Source organism: Gopherus flavomarginatus, chromosome 7, assembly GCF_025201925.1.
Source record: "Gopherus flavomarginatus isolate rGopFla2 chromosome 7, rGopFla2.mat.asm, whole genome shotgun sequence".
Classification (NCBI taxonomy): domain Eukaryota; kingdom Metazoa; phylum Chordata; order Testudines; family Testudinidae; genus Gopherus; species Gopherus flavomarginatus.
Genome location: NC_066623.1, coordinates 103,732,314 through 103,753,128, shown reverse-complemented (window position 1 = coordinate 103,753,128; position 20,815 = coordinate 103,732,314). Strand labels below are relative to the sequence as shown.

Below are 20,815 nucleotides of genomic sequence, written 5' to 3'. Positions count from 1 at the left end.
CCAATCACCATCACACCTAGGAGCCCTAGTCATGGACCAGGAGTCGGACCCCTGTCTTTATGATGTGAACATTTAAAATCAAGGATGCACAAGAGTCATAACTTATTATATTCAATCTACTTATTGAAACCTGACACCTTCTGGGTTTCACAGAGACAACATGACATTCTGTGACACTTTGATATTTAGCTTCGGGATTGCAGCCATTTTGGCCAACAATGACTGAACAAGAAACAGCCCTAACGTGTAAATTTCTACAGGTTGAGCTAAACAACAGGCTCTATCACCCAGAGTTGTAACAGACCCACCTCCTCTATTGAATACTCTATTGAATAGAAGCTCTGTGGAGTGGTCACAGAGGGTAACAAACAGTGACCAGAGGGGTGCACAGGGGCTAGCACAATTATTGTCCCTAACATGCAAGAAGGAAGCCCAAACCTCAAAGCATTACACCATACAATGGTTCTCAGAGTCAGGGGAAGTTTTGCTGGAGTAAGGATTGAGTAGGGACTTTAGGATTTGGCCCAATGGTTTTAATGAATTCCTGATTCCTAGAGTCGGTGACAGCTTCTGTCGTTTCACACCCTAGTGGAGGAACCCAGCACTGGAACGTCCTCCGGAACAGGGTTCAGTGCACCAGTCCACAAGCACTGAGAGCCAGCAATCACAGACTCAGTAATAAGTGGCTCTACCTGGAGAGGAAGTGTAAACAAGGCAGCTGGAGAATAGTGCCTCCCGTGCCCATTAAAACTGCCCTCCCTGGGTGAAACCTTTGCGGGAGGACAGTCGTGCAAACATCATCTGCCCTGCCCTGGAGGAGAATGGTCCAGTAGGGGTAACTCACACCTTATTTCAGATTGGTACCTTTCATCCTTCCAGGTCGGGTGCTGTAAGTGCCACAAACCGCCACTTGTTCTTGGCTTTCAGGGCAACACACAGCTCCTTCCTGCACCTCTTCCCTGATCTCCAGTCCCATTTCCACCCAGTACGCTGTGCTCCATCGACGCCAACCTCAATCCCCCTTTCATCTTCTTTCACCAGTGTCTCAGTACTTTCGTCCATGCTACCCCTCGTTCTAGGAACGCTTTTCCAGAATCCATTAACCAAATCTCCACTCTTGCCTCATTCCAACCACGTTACTTCTGTAGCACAGGCTACAAAAGAGTCTTTAAAAAACCAATACAAAATTCCATGCTGTTTTACTCAAGGTGTACACCTTTACTATCCCTCGCCCCTTTTGGGGTCTATTAAACCCACCATTTCCAGTGTAAACTCTTCAGAGAAGGAACCTGCCTTTTTGTGTGATCCTGTGAAGAGATAGTCTATTATTTTATAGCACACTTGTGACATTAGAAGAGAATCAGTGGGAGTTGCGGTTGTGTAAGGAACGTGGAATTGCTTAATAATAACAATACACTAAGCAGTTACTGTCAGAGATCCAAGTTTTCTTTCTGCTGCTGCTGTGAGGTCAGTTTGCAAAAGTGCCACTAATTGTTAGCAGGAACAATATGGAGATATTATAATGTTTGTACACTGGGACATCATACATCCTGAAACACTTAGGTATGGTTCTGAGGGACATGGTCAACTGATCCTACCTTTATCCAGAAGCAACTCTGACTATTTAATAAATGTTTAAAGAACTCAGACCTCATATTTGTGTTCAAAATGAGACCAATCCAATTCCTTACTCAGTCTTTTCTCAGGCAAAACTCCCATGGGATCAGGCCCAGGGCTGGACCAGCCCCTTCATTGGAAATACATATGGGAAGGGCCTGATGGGGAAACTCCACAAAGATCTCAGAGTTTCTCCATCAGTCATTCTGGCTAGAGACTGGGCTTGATTTTGCCTGTGTGTGGAATGAGCATCAGTTCCAGCCACCAAAACCCTGCAGATCTCCTGTTTATCATAGGTTGTTGTGTAGCACCTGTAGTTTTATATTAGGTAGTAAAACATCTAGATAAAAGCAGTTTACTTAGCCAGTAACTTTCTCAGCTCTCATTTTCACAGCTCAAGCTATTTGCATTTTCTCCTACATGTCCTCACATTTTTCTGCTTGATTCTCTGTTGAAACCATAATAATGGGGCTAATTCTTCAGACTTAACTTCAATGGGAGTTTAGCCTGTGTAAACTTCAAGGCTAGAACTCAATGGGAATTTTGTCTAGTTAAGGACTAGAGACCTGATCCTGGGAATTGCAGAGCATCCTCAATTACCTTTGAATCAGTACCTTGCAGTAGACAATTAGCCAGTACATGGCTGCTTGTCTGCAAAGCAACACTGGAAGGGAGCACATGAATGGCTCCCCCTGAACACTAGAGAGAATTTAAGGTCATGGTTAATCTAAGAAGACCTCCATGGCCCAAGACTGCCATACCTGCCTCTATCTCTGCAACCAGGGCCTTCTCCAACACTAGCTTGCCATCAGAGTGGTGTTGCTTTACCGACTGCCGTTCTGGTGTATGGTTATTACACCTTTAAGAGCTGGAACACTGAGTGACAGAGTTCTAAAGACTGGCCAGCTGGAAAAAGCTGCGGTTGGAGATTGAGCCCAAGAAAGTAGAAGAACTGGATGTAGTTTATAAACATAGACCTACTCATTGTGTTAACTGAGTTCGTTTTTCTTGTTACATTTTCACACTGTTATTCTGATCTAATTAAGGTCACTGTAGCCAATTAATAAAGCATATTTGGGAAAATGGATTTTGGGAAACTTAACACTCAGGAACAATGGAGCTGTCCACAAAGACTGTACATCTCAGGACAGCTGGAGACAGCTGTAAAACTCCTTTCCTGGAGAGACCAGGATGACCGTGAATCTCTGCTTTTCACAGCAACTTGAAACCAATATAACTTACACCTCATTATCATTGGAGGAGGCAAGGGAACACTTCATTATATTGTTGCCCATCTGCTGAGCAGTAACATATATCCAGGTTTGGCAGGTCAGTTTCCCAGTGGAGGACCATTGCTTCTGCCTGGAATCTTGCATAAACAAAAATGACATCACAGCATGTCTTCCCAAGACTGAACACTTGCTCACACACTAAGAAAAAGAACTTGGGGGCTGTATATAACCGCTTCACTTTGTGACTCCTGCTGTAACAATGTTCTTTAAGTGCACCCAGATTCTATGGGGGCCATAAACTGCTTTGCTAACATGAATGTACCAGGTTTAGGTGGAGGCAGCATAGACTAGTGGCTAGAAGTGAGATTCAATATTACTGCGTTCTTTTCTATGCTCTGCTACTGTGTGAACGTGAGCAGTTCACTTACCCTCTCTGTGCCTCCATTTTTCCCTCTGGAAATTGGGGAGACTAACCACTTTTGTAATGATGTTTGTGGGTGAAAGGTGTTGTATACTTGCAAAGTGTTAATTCATTATTAATTATTACAATGGTAAGTCTTGCAGCACCCTTACAGGGAAGTAAGTGAGCTACAGAGATGTTTAGCTGTTTCTGGGGAGAAACATGACAGCTTTTAAGCAGCGCACAGCAACACTACACAGTGGCACAGGACAATTTCTGGTCAAGCATGTCAAATTTTACAGAATTTCACCTGGACAGTTAAAAAGCCCATAAATCCAGATAGCAAATAGAACAATAAAGGTGAACTGGCCACCAAACCTTAGGCTGGAACACCATCAAACTTCACATTTGTTTGGAATCCAGATCCACAGGTGATTTGAGCCACTTCCAATTAAAAGTATTCAGCCTGGAAACTTACTCCAGAAACAGGGAACACTAGGTCTCTATCTCAGGTGCTTTTGTGGCCCCCATTACCACAATAGCCGAGCCTCACAATCTTTAATGACACACCACCACTTCAAGACAGGGAAATGCACTCATCCCTCATCTACAGGGAACCGAGGTACACAGAGGCTAAGTGACTTTCTCAAGATCACAGTATAGTTGTGGCAGAGCACAGACTGCACCCCATCTCTCCCCACTAGATTATCCTTTCTCAGCTACCCTCAGCCTCTAAACTGCCCCACTGCTGCTACTGACATGTTTGTTTCTATGCTGGCTTGTGCTCAGAGCCAGTGCCTTTCCTAAGAACATAAGAATGGCCATACAGGGTCAGACCAAAGGTCCATCTAGCCCAGTATCCTGTCTACCGACAGCGGCCAATGCCAGGTGCCCCAGGGGCAGTGAACCTAACAGGCAATGATCAAGTGATCTCTCTCTTGTCATCCATCTCCGTCCTCTGACAACAGAGGTTAGGGACAATATTCCTTACCCATCCTGGCTAATAGCCATTAATGGACTTAACCTCCATGAATTTATCTAGTTCTCTTTTAAACCCTGTTATAGGCCCAGCCTTCACAACCTCCTCAGGTATGGAGTTCCACAAGTTGTGCACTGGGTGAAAAAGAACTTCCTTTTATTTGTTTTAAACCTGCTGCCCATTCATTTCATTTGGTGGGCCCTAGTTCTTGTATTATGGGAATAAGTAAATAACTTTTCCTTATCCACTTTCTCCACACCACTCATGATTTTACATACCTCTATCATATCCCCCCCCAGTCTCCTCTTTTCCAAGCTGAAAAGTCCTAGTTTCTTTAATTTCTCCTCATATGGGACCTGTTCTAAATCCCTAATCACTTTAGTTGCCCTTCTCTGAACCTTTTTTAGTGCCAGTCTATCTCTTTTTGAGATGAGGAGACCACATCTGTACACAGTATTCAAGATGTGGGAGTATAATGGATTTATATAAGGGCAAAAATATATTCTCCGTCTTATTCTCTATCCCTTTTAAAAAGATTTCTGCAGCATTGCCCACTCCAAACATTCAAAAACTATGGGTCTGCCCCCCACCATCATGAGATTGCCTTAAAATCAGGAGATTAAAAAAAACCCACAGTTGGGTTTCTTTTTATTTGCCTTCTCGGTTTTGAGCTCAGGTTTTCAAGCTTCTTTATTGCAATTTAACGGGCGAGACTTGTTTTTAAATGAAAATTGAGCTTGTCCTGTAATCGCATCACTTTATACACTTTATAGGATGGGAAAGGGAAGGTGAATCAACAGCGAAACGGAGCAGCCAGCCAGACTTACTTAAATCTGGGAATCAGGCTTCTGCCTTACTTTAAACTGCTAGCCGAGCAGGAGCAACCTCAGGCAAGCGTGGTCGCTGGGCAGCACTGGCAGATTTCAACACCCAGGGCTTTTGCACGAGGACTTCGGTGAAACATCTGCAGCTTGGGGGAGGGGAGTTTGATGGGGTTCACATGATGCTCTGCCCACACCGACATACTAGGATTCTGGGTGAATGTTTTTGCTCTGATTCCTGTCGGGGCAAGAGAAAGCGTGTACGGAAGACCAGCTTTCCGCGTGGGAGGGGTGCTGAGTGCAGGGCTGGGGTGTGGCTGGCTAGGCAGCAGGAGGAGCTTTGCAGCCACACTCCCTTCATGAGAACAGACTTTCCAAGGGCGTGTCAGTGGCATAGCAGAGGGTGGGGTGAGAGGGGTTTGCTAGTTTGCATGGAGGATCTTGTGCCGCAGCATCACTTGTGACTCTGAGATTACAGCAGCTGCTTTTGCTGTTTTGTGATTTTTGGGGGGTTGTTTTTGCCCTAGCTGAGTGGGAGCCTCTCCGCGGGGGGGCGCTGCTGTTGCCAAAGTTTTCTTTGCAGGCACTGGGGAGCTTGGACGGTCTGGCTGGGACCGGTGTGTGCAAGGCTAGCGTTCCCCGGAGCAGACCCGTCTAGTGCTCTGGCCTCTGCTGCTAGAAGAGTTTCATTGCTCTCCATGCCCTGTGTCAGCTGAGCGGATGGGGGGATATCTGAGGCTGTGAGGTGGGTGAGTACCCCCCTGCTTTGCCTCCCAGCCCTAGGCATGCGGTAAGGGAAGGGAGGAGCAGTGCTTGCTAGTGACTTTCCACCGTGAAGATGTTAGAAACCCAGAGGGGAATATGATGTATTCTCTTGTTAGTGGCATTCCTTAAAATCCAGATCTGGCTGATAGCTGTCAATATAAAGTGTCCTCCCTTTTTTAAAAAGGGTTGTGATCCCTGTGGGCTGAGTAAGCTAGGCACTGTGCCTTGCTCTGCTAATCAGAACCTGACATGTTGCATAATTCTATCACCAGTCATTTATGTGTTACCAGTTTCCAAAAGACCGTGGCCCACAAGTTCAGGTATGTCTTAATTTTTGGGTGCACTGGGCACCAAACTCTTCTCCTCCTTCTTTAGTCCCCCAGAGCACACAAAATCAGCAACACTTTTTGAAAATGTGGTTGCATATCCCATTGCAGAAGTGCTTCCATCTTGTAAATTTGCCATCAGGGCGTGTGATCTCATCTCTAGCCCACATGTGGGAGGTTAATATATTAGCAGAGTTACTTGAATGCTATGTTAAAACTCAACCAGTATTTTGATTTTGTTTTGCACTGAAATGTATATCTATATATCTCAAATCTAAGCTAGATGGAATCTTCTTAAACTCTCCAATTTCTCAGCCTACTTTGTTTTCTTAATTGTATTCCTGGTAATGTATTTGTGAGTATTAAAAGTATCAAGAGCGTGCAGTGGAGAGACTGGCTGTGGAGGTGGAATCATACATTATTCTTGAGATGGGGGAAATTCAAGCTTCATTCCGTCTCTTGTGGCTCTGGATAAGGTAATTTCCACTACATGCATCTGACGAAGTGGGTATTCACCCACGAAAGCTCATGCTCCAAAACGTCTGTTAGTCTATAAGGTGCCACAGGACTCTTTGCTGCTTTTACTGGATAAGATGGTTTTTCTAACTAACAGTAGATCTTATGAATCATCATCTACATAGCTGTATGGGGGATGCAATTCTAAGTAACTTATTGGAGACATCTATGGTAATAATGGTTGTATATGCAACATACAAATACATTTTCCTGCATAAGGATTGTTTAGAATCAGGTCAAAGGGTTTTATCTTTATGGATTAATATAGGAAAGGGGGTGGGTGGATGGGGGAACAAGCTATCCAAGTGTCTCATTGGCTGGGTGACAGTGTTTGAAATTAGCAAGTAGCCATCCTTGGTGGGAGGAGGGGTGGTCTCAGTGCATCCTTCTCTTGGAACTTTGTTTGCTAATATGAATCATTTTGGTGCAGTCTGAAGAGCGGTTATGTCTTTTGCCTTTGGAACCATGCAAACCAGGAAGAACCATAGTCTCTTGTAGATATGGTTTTAGCCATAGCCACAGAGAGGGATAAAGTCCTTTCCCTCTTCCCCCTGCTTCTGTGTCCTCTTTCCCCTTCAGCTCGCACGTCGGGATAAACATTAAATGTTTGAGAAGCCTTTTAAAAATGGTTTTAAAGCATATTCTGCGCATTTTCTTGTTGTGGGTGTAGGAAAAAAATGCGCATGATGGTGGGAACAGAGGTGGGGTGTCAGAGCAGGAACCTGTCATGTTGGAAAAATCACCCTCTTGGATCCAGGCTGAGGCACGGTGGGTGGGTGGGTGGGAGAGGGAAGCTAGCGCTGTCACTGCCTGTGCTGTGCCTATTATGTCAAGAGAGAACTTTATTTTCTAGAGCTGTCAATCTATCACACTTCACAAGTATCAGGACTCCCTTCAGCTCTTAACCTTCCCCACGCAGTAATTCTGCAAGGCAGAACTGAAAAGCGTTCTCAGAGTTATTTGGATACAAAATAATGAACAGGCATCTACTGGATTTCAGATAAAACCTCACCTATTCAAGTTACTTTTATACTGTTTAGGGCCCTGCATCTTCAGTCCTACCCATGAGGGCAATGTGGGCAGTACATGGGGTAGGAATTCATCCATCCGAAGCTGATTGCAGGATTGCCAACTCCAAACAGCCCAAAATCCTGAGCTAGGTCCCCAAAAAATCATGTATTGGGGAAATAATGAGTGTGGAGGTGTTCTTCTTTGCTTTTTGGGTCTTCAGGGTGCACTTAGCTCATGTTGTCAAGCTTTTCTTGACAACTATTTAGGCTAGAATCTTATTTTTTGTTAAATGGAAGCTGAGATTTTCATGTAATCTCTTGACTCCAAGAGCTGGGGCTTTAACAAAAAACATGAACTATCACGAGACTCATGATAAAATCATGAGAGCTGGCAATGCTGCAATTGCAGGATCAAGGCCTTTAATTTTAAATACTTTGGTAGCTATGCTAATTGAAGCCCTGAATGTACAAATCTTCTAAATGTTCTTAGCCTGTGAAAGTCCCTTGAAAAGCCTCCAAAGTGGGAGAAGAAAACAAACACTTCAGTGCTTTTGAGAGGAAGTTGTGTTTCGAAGGGGACTCTGGTATTGAAGCCTTTTAGGTTAAATTGTTCATTGAGATCCTGAGAAGGGTCTCTCATTCAAAGGCCCCCTGATCGTGCAATCTGAGATGTGCAGGTGGACTTCTACATCCAGCTGAAATTCCATTGGTGGGATGGATTTGACTGTAAGATCAAAGGGCTGAATTTTGAATTGGCATCTGTACTTCACTACATTTGGGAATACTGAGATCCAGGACTTTGGTGTCAGCTTCATCGCTAATATTTCCATAAATAAATCATTTTTCTTCGTGGATTATTACTTCATTCATTTGAAAAAACCTCAGCAGAATTTAACGCTCACAAAAAATACTGGATTGACAAACTCTGGAAAACAGAGTCCTCTGTCTGCATGATGAGGTACCACACTTCACGGACAGCACATGGGCAAACTTCTCCATGCTACCCTGCTTATGTACCCTCAGGCTGCACTGGAGGGGTCACCTTCATTGGAAAGTTCAATCTCCCTCTCCAGTCAATCCAACCGCTGCTTTCTCTGCTTACATTGCCAATAACGGTACTAATTCCAATATGGAGACCTGTCTACTTACACACATGAAACACTAATTCATTTTGCAATGACCACTAACCAGTCAGCAGATGGTAATTTTGGCTTAGCGCTAGCCTGGGGTGGATCTGAACCCATGACCTCAAGCCGAAAGATGTATCACATTATCAGTCCTCTGAGTCATCCAGGCTTCTGGTGACTTTAATAAATCTTACTTTTCAACATCGCTCTGCATTAAATGTGGATCAGATCACATAGCATTTCTTTCACTACCAAGTAATTCAGGTTTCCATTTAGTTGGCCCGTCTGATAAGTAGCTGCAGTCTTGACAATGCTGAACTGATCTTGAACTTTTGGACATTGACTGGCGCTTTTTACGTAGCTACAGTTTGTGGGTTACAGATGTGGTATAGATTCATCTGCCTACTCAGTTTTGAAGATGATCTTAAAGCTAACTTGTAACATGAAAAATGATGTTAAATGAATATCATTGCATCAAAAATACAGAAAAGGGCAACTTCACTGCTCATGGAAAGCTGCTGAACTACTGTATTCAGTTTGTGTAGCACATAATGTGTATTCTTTTCCCCGCATTCTTTTTACTATGAGCATATACGTTATTATTATTATTATTAATTTAGTATTACCGTGCCTTGTACAGGCCCAACTAAGTTCGAGGCCCCAGATGATGGGCACTGTACACACACAGATAATGTCGTGTTTTCCAGACGGGAAAAATCCCATATTTAACTAATAGACATAATCTGATCCAGTTGCCAAAAGCCATTCAAATTCCAACCCATGTGGCAAGGGCTTCCTGTATCTCACAATTTCATAGCCACAGAATCCACACCATGCCACAGAACTGGACTCCAGAACCTAGCTTTTCAGTCTAAACAATATTGTTTCTGACCCTTGTGGTTTTGAAGTTTATACAGATCATACTTTTGAGGTTAGCTGAGACCATGATACCTTCATGCAGCTGCAGAAAACAGTAGCTCTGTGTGATGTGAATTTCCTCAATCATGTCAATGTGTTTTGACTCTGGACCCTAATGATGGCATAAATCTGAATGCTGCTGAGCATTTCAGCAGATGCATCGGTCTAATTTGCTTATCCCTCAATCCCAGCCACCCCCAGAACTCCATATCTAGTTACTAAACTTTTCCCCTCATCCCCAATACCTTTTACCATGCAGAGATGCACCATCAATACATGTGCAATATCATAAACTGAGACTGCAGGAGAGAGAAAATAAATTACATTTAATTTCAAAATAAATGTCTATTTTCTTATTTAAATGAAACTGCCAGAGAATTAGAACCAGGGACCTTACTACAGAATTGGGGTCCAACTTGTTGAGGAGTGCATGGGAAAAGCAATGATCTGTTTGCCCTCCAAAAGGGCTTATCTTATACCCGGCAGACGGTGACGCCTATTAAAATCTTAGCTCAGAACTCAGTCTTTGATAGGAACTCTGTGATTGCCAGGTGCTGTAGTTCTACAGCTGAAAGTTAGAATACTAAGACTTCTGTATATCTACATGCATTTACCCCAGTGCAATTCATTTCATTATTGTGAGTAGCTCCAGTGGAAGAAACTAAGATGCTGGCAAACCAGGAAGACATCCAAAGCAATAATTGCTCTGGGTGGAGACCAGAAATAAGCTGCTTGAACTCGCATCGAGGAGGTTGGGTGGATCCAAGCTTGCATGGCTAGCGCAAGCCGCCACTGGTGCTGCAATGTCAACACTGCTATTCTTAACGCGCTGACTCCAGCTGAGCTAACACAAGTCCATCTATCCAGGCTGCAGTGCAGATATACCCTTGGTCTACAGCACCTGGCAGTCATAGAGGTCCTATCAAAGACTGAGTTCTGAGCTAGGATTTTAATTGGCGTCACTGTCTGCCGGCTATAAGATAAGCCCTTTTGGAGGGCAAACAGACACAGCCTGGTCTATCCGTCGTTGTGCTTCGGTCAGGATACCTGCTGTCACCGAGCCAGTGTTTTACAGTCACCACTCAGATGAGAAAACATGTAATAATTGTATCTGATTTGGAAGGGATGTTAGCTTAGGTTTATGCCCTTTCCCCTAACATCTTGGAAAGAGCTTTGACCATAAAACAATCTGCAAATCTTCCAAGATGGTAGGAAGTCTGGAGTGAAATCTATAGACAAAAAATTTGCAAATCTCTGGAGCTGACTTAGATACCAATTCTGGATTTTCAACTAGCCTGGATGTGAATGTTAGACTTTTTTTTTTTTTTTTTTAAAGACGGTAAAGATATTTACAAGGTCGCTGAAGGGATCACAGGCCAAAGCTGTTGCTATCTTTCCTCTTGGGCTCACGGGGCCGAATTCCCTCCTCAGACACATGTGCAACTCCCATTTGAAATGGTGGGAAGTGCATATGTGAGAGCAGAGTTTGGCCCATAGTAAGCAATTTCAGAGGACACTGAAGTCTCTAAGCCACAGAGTGGTCCTTGTTTGACAGTTGTCCCATCTGGAAGGTCCTGCCTTTTGGAAACCATGACAGTGTCCCTATCAGCTCAGTCCCTTTCCTTTATTTCAGCGTGACTTAAGCCCTGTCACTTTCTCCTTTTCAGCTGTTTGATATCTAGGCCCCTGGCTGTAGAATGGCTGCCTCTTTCCGCTATGGAGTGACCATCACTGGAGCTATCCTGCTGGTGACAGGAACGCTTTGTTTTGCCTGGTGGAGCGATGGCGAGGTGGGACCCACGTCTAATAATGATGCTATGGCTGTGCCTCATGGAGAAGCCAAAGTGGTGCCAAACTCCTCCTCCTCTAATGCACTGCTCAGGTCTGTCAGCTTCTTCTGCTGTGGCATTGGTGGCTTCCTCCTCCTCTTTGGGCTTCTGTGGTCAGTGAAAGCAAACGCTCGGGGGATGTCTCGACACTATCAGTACCACTTCTCCAGAGACCTACACTACTTCACTGTGGAACCTCTTGATAAAAGGACGTGCAGGTTAGTGCAATCTCTGCTACCGATGACTCTCAAAAGGGAAACTATTTTTTTTTAAACATGAGTTCTTTTAAACTCTAGTTTCCATTGATTTTAGGATATCCAGGACCAGACAATAAGTAACTTACATGATTAAACTACCGTACAGTAAAGTTGAGTGTTTATATAGGATTTGATATGTTCAAAGCACTGATCAAACTTAACCTTCCTCATGAAGGAGATGGGAGGGTTAGTTAAGTACTACTTACTCCAGTGTGGCCAATTATCAGGACTTTTAATCACAAGTATTTGCTGTTTCTCTGAAAGCCCCAGCTGCTGGAATCAAGAGACTCTCAGCCTCTCTTTGTTAGTAAGTTTCTAGCTTTCACGACTTCAGAGAAAATCTTGAAAATGTGACCTGAGTGAACTCTAAAGCTCAGAAACCAGAAAGCAAATAAAAGAATCCAAAACTCATGATTTTTAAGTCAAACACATGATTTATGGGGCCCGACTCACAGTGTTTGGGGTTAGCAATACCTTAGTACATACCTTTTTCCTACTGTGGGCCACTAGGAGATTACTACCTTAAGAAGACAGCTCTCTGTCCCAATTCCACATTTTCCCTATGGTAACTCTTGTCCTTGGTTATTTTAAAAGATAATATTAGGACTGCATTAAGACAAGGTAGAAATAAGCTCACTTTGTTGTGATGGATGCTGCTGCTCAGATATATTTCCCATTGACCATTTTGTGTCTGCAGTATATTTCCTCTCCATGGATGTGTAGGACTGTATGCTCATTAGCATCAAAACTCCTGTAATTCCCTGTAGTCTCGATTTCTTTGTTCCCTTCAGGTTGCTTTGCAATTTGGCTCATGTTTGCTGCTGCTCCATAGCTGGTGTCATCAGGAAATGTGGTTGTGATTGTTTTTACCCTCGAAGGAACAGCCACCAGACAGATTGTCTCTGTGACAGGTTTCGGTTTTTGTGTCATGACCCAACAAGCTGAAGACTACAGTACATAGATTCTTTTGCAAGAATCTGTGCAATTGAAGCCTTCTGGCAGGGCACAACTGCTTGTTTCACTTCCCTACGCTTTATTATTGTGACTGGTACAGCTCTGCAAACTCCTTGGCAGTGTTCTGTGGCTCAACAGTGGTGTTGGAGAAACTATGGGATGCCATAAATATTAGGGCTGGGAAAAAACGATTTGTGACATTCAACCTGATCATCCTACATTGGGTGGGGACTTTTGCTTTAGGACCAGCTCTCTCAGCTGGTTCGAATCACTGACTGAGCCTCCCCCAAATCCCATGGGAGTCTGGGCCATTGCCCAGTTGCTTAGTTGTGAGCCTTTTCCTTTTGCCTAACCTCAACTCTTCCCTCCTAAACTTTAGGACAAGGCCGGAAGTGTACCACTGACTGTAGTAAATGTTGATTTCCAGGCACGTCCCACCACCAGGAGCATGTGGCCTTTCAATACAATAGGAATTGCTGGGCCTTGCTCATGACGTAACCAAACCAAGAGTCCTTCAGGCCAGCTGGCTCTGCCCATGTGCACATTGATCTCAGCCACCATTCTTGCAGCACCATATGCAGAAGGATATTTCAAGGCCAATAATCTGCATCTCACCACAGCATGTGGCAGTGGTTTTCACTGACTTCACTGTCCATGCAACTAATCTCAGTCTAAATAGAAGCAATTTGTATTGGACACAGGGTAAAAAAAATTACTGAAGAAAACCATCACAACTAACTGCTAAGTAGAACAGAAATGCAGTTAGACAAAAGGCCTGATGCAAAGTCCAGTAAGGTCAGTGAAAAGATTCCCACTGACTTTGATGGGCTTTGGGGCAGACTCCCCAGCACCCCAAAATGCACATTTAGCTACATCATCCGGTTTGAATCTCTGGGACTTGTTCCCAGCTCTGAATCAAAACCATTTTTTCTTCTGTACTCATGCTGTCTCTGACTGGCTTCGGGGGATGTTTTTGAAAACAAAATGAATCACCAAGGGGAAAAAAAGTCCTTAGAAATGTCTTCTATAAATCAGGCTATGGGAAAAATAAGTCTAGAAGGAACATAAGCACTTACTGTAAAAATTCTCTCTTGGGACATAAATTACAGGCTCCTGCTCATCCAGAGGCTTTTTTTGGGAAGCTTTTTAAAATCTGGGGCCAGAGCCTCAGTTGGTGCCAATCTGTGTAGTTCTTTTGGCTTTAGCAGAACTATGCTGATACACACTAATTTTGGCCCTTCTCCTGTACTATCCTGATGACCTGGAGGTGATTAGCCCAGTACTGGGTTCACCACAAACACACAGTTCAGCAAAAAAAGCACTGCCGTTGTGAACGAGCTCATTCCACCACAGCAGCTGTGCTGGCTTTTGCACTTGGAAACCTTTGAACAGAGCAGGGCAGAGAAAGGCCATTCTGTTTCATGGAGGATTACAATATTTTTAAATTTGGTTTAGTTCTGATTTGGAATGAAACCACCAAATTCTCCACAAAGGGAATGGATCCCTGACTCGGGGGCAGTCTGCTTGGTGTCTGCCCTGGAGCTGCAGGCAGCGATGAGCTGCCAAAATATTAACAACCGGTTCCCTCCTCCTCACCCCACAAGGGGGTCATGCCCCTCACCCACCCCGGGACTCCTGCCCCATCCAACCCCCCACGTTCCTTGACAGCTCCCTCCCCTGGGATCCCTGCCCCATCCACCCCCCCTTCCCTGTTCCCTGACTGCCCCCTGCCACCGCATCCAACCCCTCCTCTCATTCCTGATGGCAGCCCGGGACCCCTGCCCCATCCAACCACCCCTTTTCCCTGTCCACTGACTGTCCCCAGAACCCCTGCCCCTGACTGCCCCCTGCTGCCCCATCCAACCTCCACTCCTTCCTGACTGCCCTCCGGGGACCCTTGCCCCCATTCAATCCCCCTGTTCTCTGCCCTCTGACCTCCCGACACTAATCCACCCCCCCAACTCCCCTGCCCTCTATCCAACCCCCTTCCTTGCCCCCTTACCAGAGGTAGGGGCCGGGCCGGAGCTGCGCCACCCGGCTGGCTGGGGTCGGGGCTGGGCCGGACTGGACATGCGCCGCCCGGGGACGGGGTCGGGGGCCAGGCTGGAGCCGTGCAGCACCTGGAGCCCTACTCGCGCCCCTGCCCCCCTGCCCCAGCTCACCTGCAGGAAGTCGCTGCTTCCTTCTCAGCCTTCCCAGGCTTCCCGCGTGAACAGCTGATTTGCAGGAAGCCAGGGAGGTGGAGGAGAAGCCGGGGGAGCATTCAGGGGAGGAGGCAAAGGTGGAGTGAGGTGAGCTGGGCCTGGGGGAAAGGCAGGGAGCTGCTGGAGCTTTTGTTAAATTTAAAAGCCCTTTTCAAACCCTCGCGGGACAACCAATTCTAAAAGGGCTTCTAAATTTAACAACCGGTTCCCGTGAACCGGTGGGAACCAGCTCAAGCTCACCACTGGCTGCAGTCCCTGGAGGCCGTGGGGTCCCCTGCTCTAAGGCCAACTGGCAGGTAGGCTGTCCTGGAGCCACAGACCCGGGGAGCTCTGGGTTCCCCATTTCTGAGGCAGTCTGGCAGGTGGGCTGCTGAGGAGCAGGCAGGAGCCAGGCAGGTTTCAGTCAAACCCCTGCCTGGGTTCCATCAGAAGTGAATGTCTCTGTGAAATGTTTTGTTTTCCACAAATCGGCAAACTCCAGTGAACAAATGTGTTCTTGGAATTTTCCCACCCGACTTCTGTTGAACGTCCCACAGCCAGCCTGAGGCAACTTGTTGATTTTCAAACTTGTTTGTTTAAAAAGGCCAGTGTCTTACTGTAAGCGAATTGGGCAAATTCTGGCTTGCAACTAAATTAGCCCTGCTGAGAGCCTGAGAACACTGTTGACAGGTGTGTGGGTGTGAAGAGCTCCACGTAAAGAGCTGCACACAAGAAGCCACTTGCCGTGCACAGCAGGAAGAAATGTATTGGTCCTACAAACCCCAGGAACAATGCTGGGTGTTACTATTATTTATATTACCATAGCACCGAGAAGCCCTCATCGTGGACCAGGACCGCCTTGTGCTTGGAGCTGTACAAACAGAATTCTTGAGCATCATCTACTACTACCTTATCTACTAACTATTTACCTATATGCAGACCTTCCCCTTTATAGAGCATTCCTGTAACAGATGGCAACTCTAACGGTGTTCACACTAGGGCAGGACTGAGACCCGTTGGCAGGGCAGTGTAGGACTGCTTGCACACTGGCGGTCTGGGCGCTGCCTGGTCTGTGGATAATTCAGGTAAACACCTCACATGTAAAATTCATTGTGTTCCATTCTAATGATGAAAGTCTCCTGTGGTGACACATGGCCACCTGGCTGTGGCATTCAGTCCCAAGTTTTTGGCTCCCTTAGGTACCACAGTTTACAGACTAAGGAAGGATCATGGCTCGATGTTTTCATGGGATACCACAGGGTTTCTCTGGAGTGTGTGTGTGTGTGTGTGTGTGTGTGTGTGTGTCGCCATGTCCTAACACTGCAATACAAACATCAAGTCTCAAGCCAGGCACTGTTACAGGTTTAATTGAGAGGTTTGTGGCCATGGCCTTACACAGATTTCCCACCCCCTTTGAAAAATAATCTCCCCTTCAAGGAAAGGAGAAGTGAGAAGATCAAAGGTTGTGCAAATGTTTTACCTGTACACAGTCTATGTTTACTCAGCAAAACAAAGTTGAAAGGCACAAACGTTGCGTTTTTCCCAGGTTCTCCCCACTGCTGATTAGTTAATGATTAACAATGGACACTATTAATAATGAATAATAAATAATAATAATAATAATAATAATAATAATATAATATGTGTTTGGCTTGTAGCAGCATCCAGAAATTCCGGACAGGATCTGCCTATAACTGTTTTTGGTACCCTCATCCTCCCTTTCCTCCATTTTTCTTCCTTTCATTTGCCACACTCCCTTCTTGCCTCTTGTTTCAAATTATACCTGTCCAGGCAGGAATGTAACCTAGCAGAATGTTTGTGCTGTCCTTGGCATGTTAGCACAATAAGATCTTGGATCGTCATTGGGGTCTTTGGTTCTAAATTACATGAAGATTTTTTTTAAACACATAAATAAAGTGAGCTAGCCCCAGCTGCAACAGAATCTAGGCATCACTGGCTGGCTGAATTCCTCTAGACATCACAGCAGAAGTAAATGCTAAAGAGCAATTTGAAGGAGAGGGTAGGAAGGAAGCTTGAAGCTATAGCATCTCTCTAGGTCTCCTGAAAACCAGCTGCATGATCATGTCAGATCAGGAGAGGCCCGCACTTTGGGATGCCCAAACGCACAGCCTGTTGATGCTGTAAAGTATCAAGTTTCTTACTTTTCAACACACAGTTATAAGCACCACCACAAGGCACAGAGTGGCAACGGGACTTCAGTGCTGTGTGCATCCGTGCCTTCAGTCACTTAAGATGGGGCTTCTCAAATGTCTTTAATTAAAGTGGACCACACTTTCATGCAGAAAATTTCTCTTGAAACACCTCCCTTGACTTCCGTGTGATGACGACAACAGTTGCTTACATTAGAAAGTAATATGGAGCCACCCTGTAATGCAATGCTTAGCATCTGGAAGAAAGGAGAAGCTGCCAGCACCAGAGGGGCAGTAGAAGCTGTTAGTTGCTGAGCACTTTTGCAACTTTTGTGTCCAGCAAGTGCTCCATACGCCACCACCAAGTGCCTGCAGCCTCACTTTGGGACCACAGTCTAAGGACATCTGGTTTAAGAATTGTGACTATTCTTATGCAATTGGTAGTGGTAGGTCCCCCCACCCCCCCAAAGAAAGAGTAACCTGTTCAAATTCAAACTCTCTATTGAGTAGCCAGGAGTTTTGGAGCAACCGCTAGCTAATGCGATAGCTACTTTTACCTAGTCCATGTACTTCATTATAAATCCTATTTTACAATCGATGCATTTGATTTGGTTTAGCTTGATACAGTTTTGCTTCGCTTTTTGTTTCAGTGTCTGGGATGCCAATGCTGTCCCCACCTATGAAGAAGCCCTGAACTGCAGGCCTGCTCAGAGTACCCTAAATTATATACCGCCTTATGGCGGGAAGGAGGAGACTTCACCCCCTCTATATGGAGACTTAGATGAGGATGATACGTGGCCAGGTTGTCGCAGACGCAGCTCCTCAGACAGTGTGCTGCTCAGGACCGTGCCATCCAGGAGGGAAACAGAGTCCTGGGGCGAGCCCAGTGCTACACCACCGCCCAGCTATGAAGACATCAGTGTTCATGGTGTATGATCTACGAACCACATACAATGCGTTGGACTCTATAGATTGCTGCCTAGTCTGTATGCTTTGGAGCCGGCCCTTTCCTTCTCTAAATAATGATCATGAAGTGAGAGGGGAAACATAGATCAGCTATTCAGATCAAAATGGCTGTTCTGTCTTTTCTAGGAGTAAATCCAGAATAATTACAGTAAATCCAGATAAGCTCCATGCTGCCATTTTCTGAGTTGTGTGGATAATCAGTATGTTTTAAAGCTTTCATATTTTTAATACAATCACTGATGATTGAAAATATTTGACAGGTAGCAGGACAGAGGAGAAAATATTTTTGAGTACATAGGATGCCTGTTGAAATGCACAGGGAAATCTTTACTAGAGAGATCCAGCCAAGCCTAGCATCTTAGGGTAACATTTTCATAACAGCCTGGTGACTTAGGTGCCTAAGTGCCATCTTAAGAAATGATTTGGTCACTAAGGAGGCTAAGCTGCATTGCCGCTCAATGACACCAGCTAAGATTCTCAGTAGTGATTTTTGGGTGCCCAGCATGAGGCACCTTAAAGGGGTTTGATTTTCAGACAGTGCTGAGCACCTCGCCTCTGAAAAACAGGCTCTTAAGGAGCCTCAAGTTGAGCACCACAAACTTGAGACATCCCAAATCACCAGTTTCTTTTGAAAATCTTGGCCTTAGTTCCTAGGTGCTGAATGTACTTTTGACGTTTCCCTAAGTCACCAGGGACCGAGGTTGCTCTGGTAGATAAGAGCGCTGGGGCTTAAGCCTTACCCAACCATTGATCATGAGCTGAAGTGCTCAGCACCTCTGAGAGAGAGAGAGTGAGAGACTGTGTGTGTGTGTGTGTGTGTGTGTGTGTGTAAAATGTGCTGACTTCAATAGATTGTTCCCCAGGAGCAAAAAGAAACCAGCTTCCCTGTTCTGTGAGCCACGCAAGACAAAACTCTCCCAAATAATGTTTTGTGGGGAATCCTTGATACTAATTAGCTACGGAGTTGAGGGCAGTGCTTTATAATCTGAGTGGTTTGTATTCAGCCTGCTGTCCCTCTAAATCAGTCACTTTGCTGCTGTCTCATGGAAAACCCAAGTGTCTTGGTGTTTCAGTCCCTCCAGAAACAGCTGTGGGTCACACTCCTGGTGATTGCAGGAGAGTGGGGGAAGGATAGCGTTGTCGCTGTCATGGATGGCAGTGATGACTAGCCAGCGTACTCTGTGACTGCCATTCGCCATACACACGGATACAAATGTAGGAAGTGCAGAGTTCTCACTGTCGTGGGAAATCACACACAAGGCAGCAGGAGATAGCAATCCGGTAAAATCACCATGGTGATGCCCATATCAAAGCATTAACAGGAGGGAAGCAATCAAGCAGCTTCAGGGAATCAAAATTTATGGCCATTTTAGAGCGAGACTAAGCTAGCTCCTCAGACAGTGTAAATTCGCAGAGTGCCATGGCCACAGAAGAACTACGCTGATTACACCAGCTAAGAATCTGTCCCCCAGCCTTTGGAGTGTTGCCTCTTTAGCTGAAAGTCTGCTACTTAGCTTACAGTAAATGCTTCACAGTTGGACTGGGATTGTGTAAAAGAATTTGTAGTTGCAAAATAAAAATCTCTCAAAATTGTTGCGAAATTTTAGGCATTCCCCGTGTGAGGGAATTGACAGCGTCCTGCTTGGGATCTCTGCGATTCTGTGTGCGTTTGCATATACAGACTCTCTAGAGACATGAGATGAGGAAGAGTAGCTTGTAGTCATTGCTTTTGTGTGAGTGGTGGGGTTGTGGGGTCTCTGTTTCCTAGTAAATGTATTCCTCCTTCATGGCTGGGCTTGTCTCCTCCTATTTCTTGGGCTGGGAGGGTTGGGTTTTTGTTTTGTTTTTTAAGGAATTTTTGCTTGGTTCTTTTGTTGTTTGTTGTTGCAAACTGAAGTTAATGGACAATCTTCCATCCACAAAAAGATTAAAGCAAAAATAAAGCATATGCTGTTGTCATAAACAGATAGTCAAGGGTTAATAGAACAGAAGTACTTCATGTCTCTTTTGCCTGTAAAGGGTTAAGTTCAGTGAGCCTGGCTGTCACCTGACCAGAGGGCCAGTCAGGGGACAGGATACTTTCAAATCTTGAGGGAGGGAAGTTTGTGTGTGTGCTGTTAGTTTTTGGTTGTTGTTCTCTCTGGGTTCTGAGAGTGACCAGACATGCAACCAGGTTTCTCTCCAATCTCCCTGATACAGGTTCTTATAGATTTAAAATAGTAGGTACTAGGTGATAAGGCGAGTTAGGCTTATGTTTGTTTTCTTTATTTGCAAATGTGTATTTGGCTGGGAGGAGTTCAAATGTGTATTTGGCTGGGAGGAGTTCAAATCTGTATTTGGCTGGAAGGATTTTAATTTGTACTTGTATACTTAGGCTGGGAGGGTATTCCCAGTGTCTATAGCTGAAAGACCCTGTACCTATTCCATTTTAAGTTTACAAAGATAATTTTTACTGTTTTTTCTTTCTTTAATTAAAAGCTTTTCTTGTTTAAGAACCTGATTGTTTGGTTTTTTTTCTGGTGTGAGACCCCAGGGGACGGGGTCTGGATTCACCAGGGAATTGGTGGGGAGAAAGGAGGAAAGGGGGAGAGAAAGGTTAATTTCTCTCTGTGTTAGGATTACTTTCTCTCTCAAGGAGAGTCTGGGAGGGGGAGAGAGAAGGAGGGGGGGAAGGTGAATTTTCCTCTCTGTTTAAGATTCAAGGAGTTTGAATCACATAGTGATCTTCCAGGGTAACCCAGGGAGGGGAAGCCTGGAAGAGGCAA

General features: G+C 45.0%; 1 protein-coding gene across 4 annotated transcripts; it reads left to right on the top strand.

The window, feature by feature from the left end:
- Positions 1–5,451: 5,451 nt before the first annotated feature.
- Positions 5,452–19,565, top strand: TMEM61 (transmembrane protein 61). Of its 4 annotated transcripts, none has more exons than XM_050963572.1 (4): positions 5,452–5,794; positions 6,087–6,616; positions 11,379–11,758; positions 17,735–19,565. In XM_050963572.1, exons 3-4 carry the CDS (start codon positions 11,409–11,411, stop codon positions 18,018–18,020), a joined length of 636 nt encoding a protein of 211 aa, XP_050819529.1. In that variant the 5' UTR covers positions 5,452–5,794; positions 6,087–6,616; positions 11,379–11,408; the 3' UTR covers positions 18,021–19,565. The 4 variants fall into 4 exon arrangements, with proteins under 4 accessions (XP_050819529.1, XP_050819528.1, XP_050819527.1 ...); XM_050963571.1 differs by having other exon boundaries at positions 5,452–5,798; positions 6,501–6,616; XM_050963570.1 differs by lacking the exon at positions 6,087–6,616.
- Positions 19,566–20,815: the final 1,250 nt, after the last annotated feature.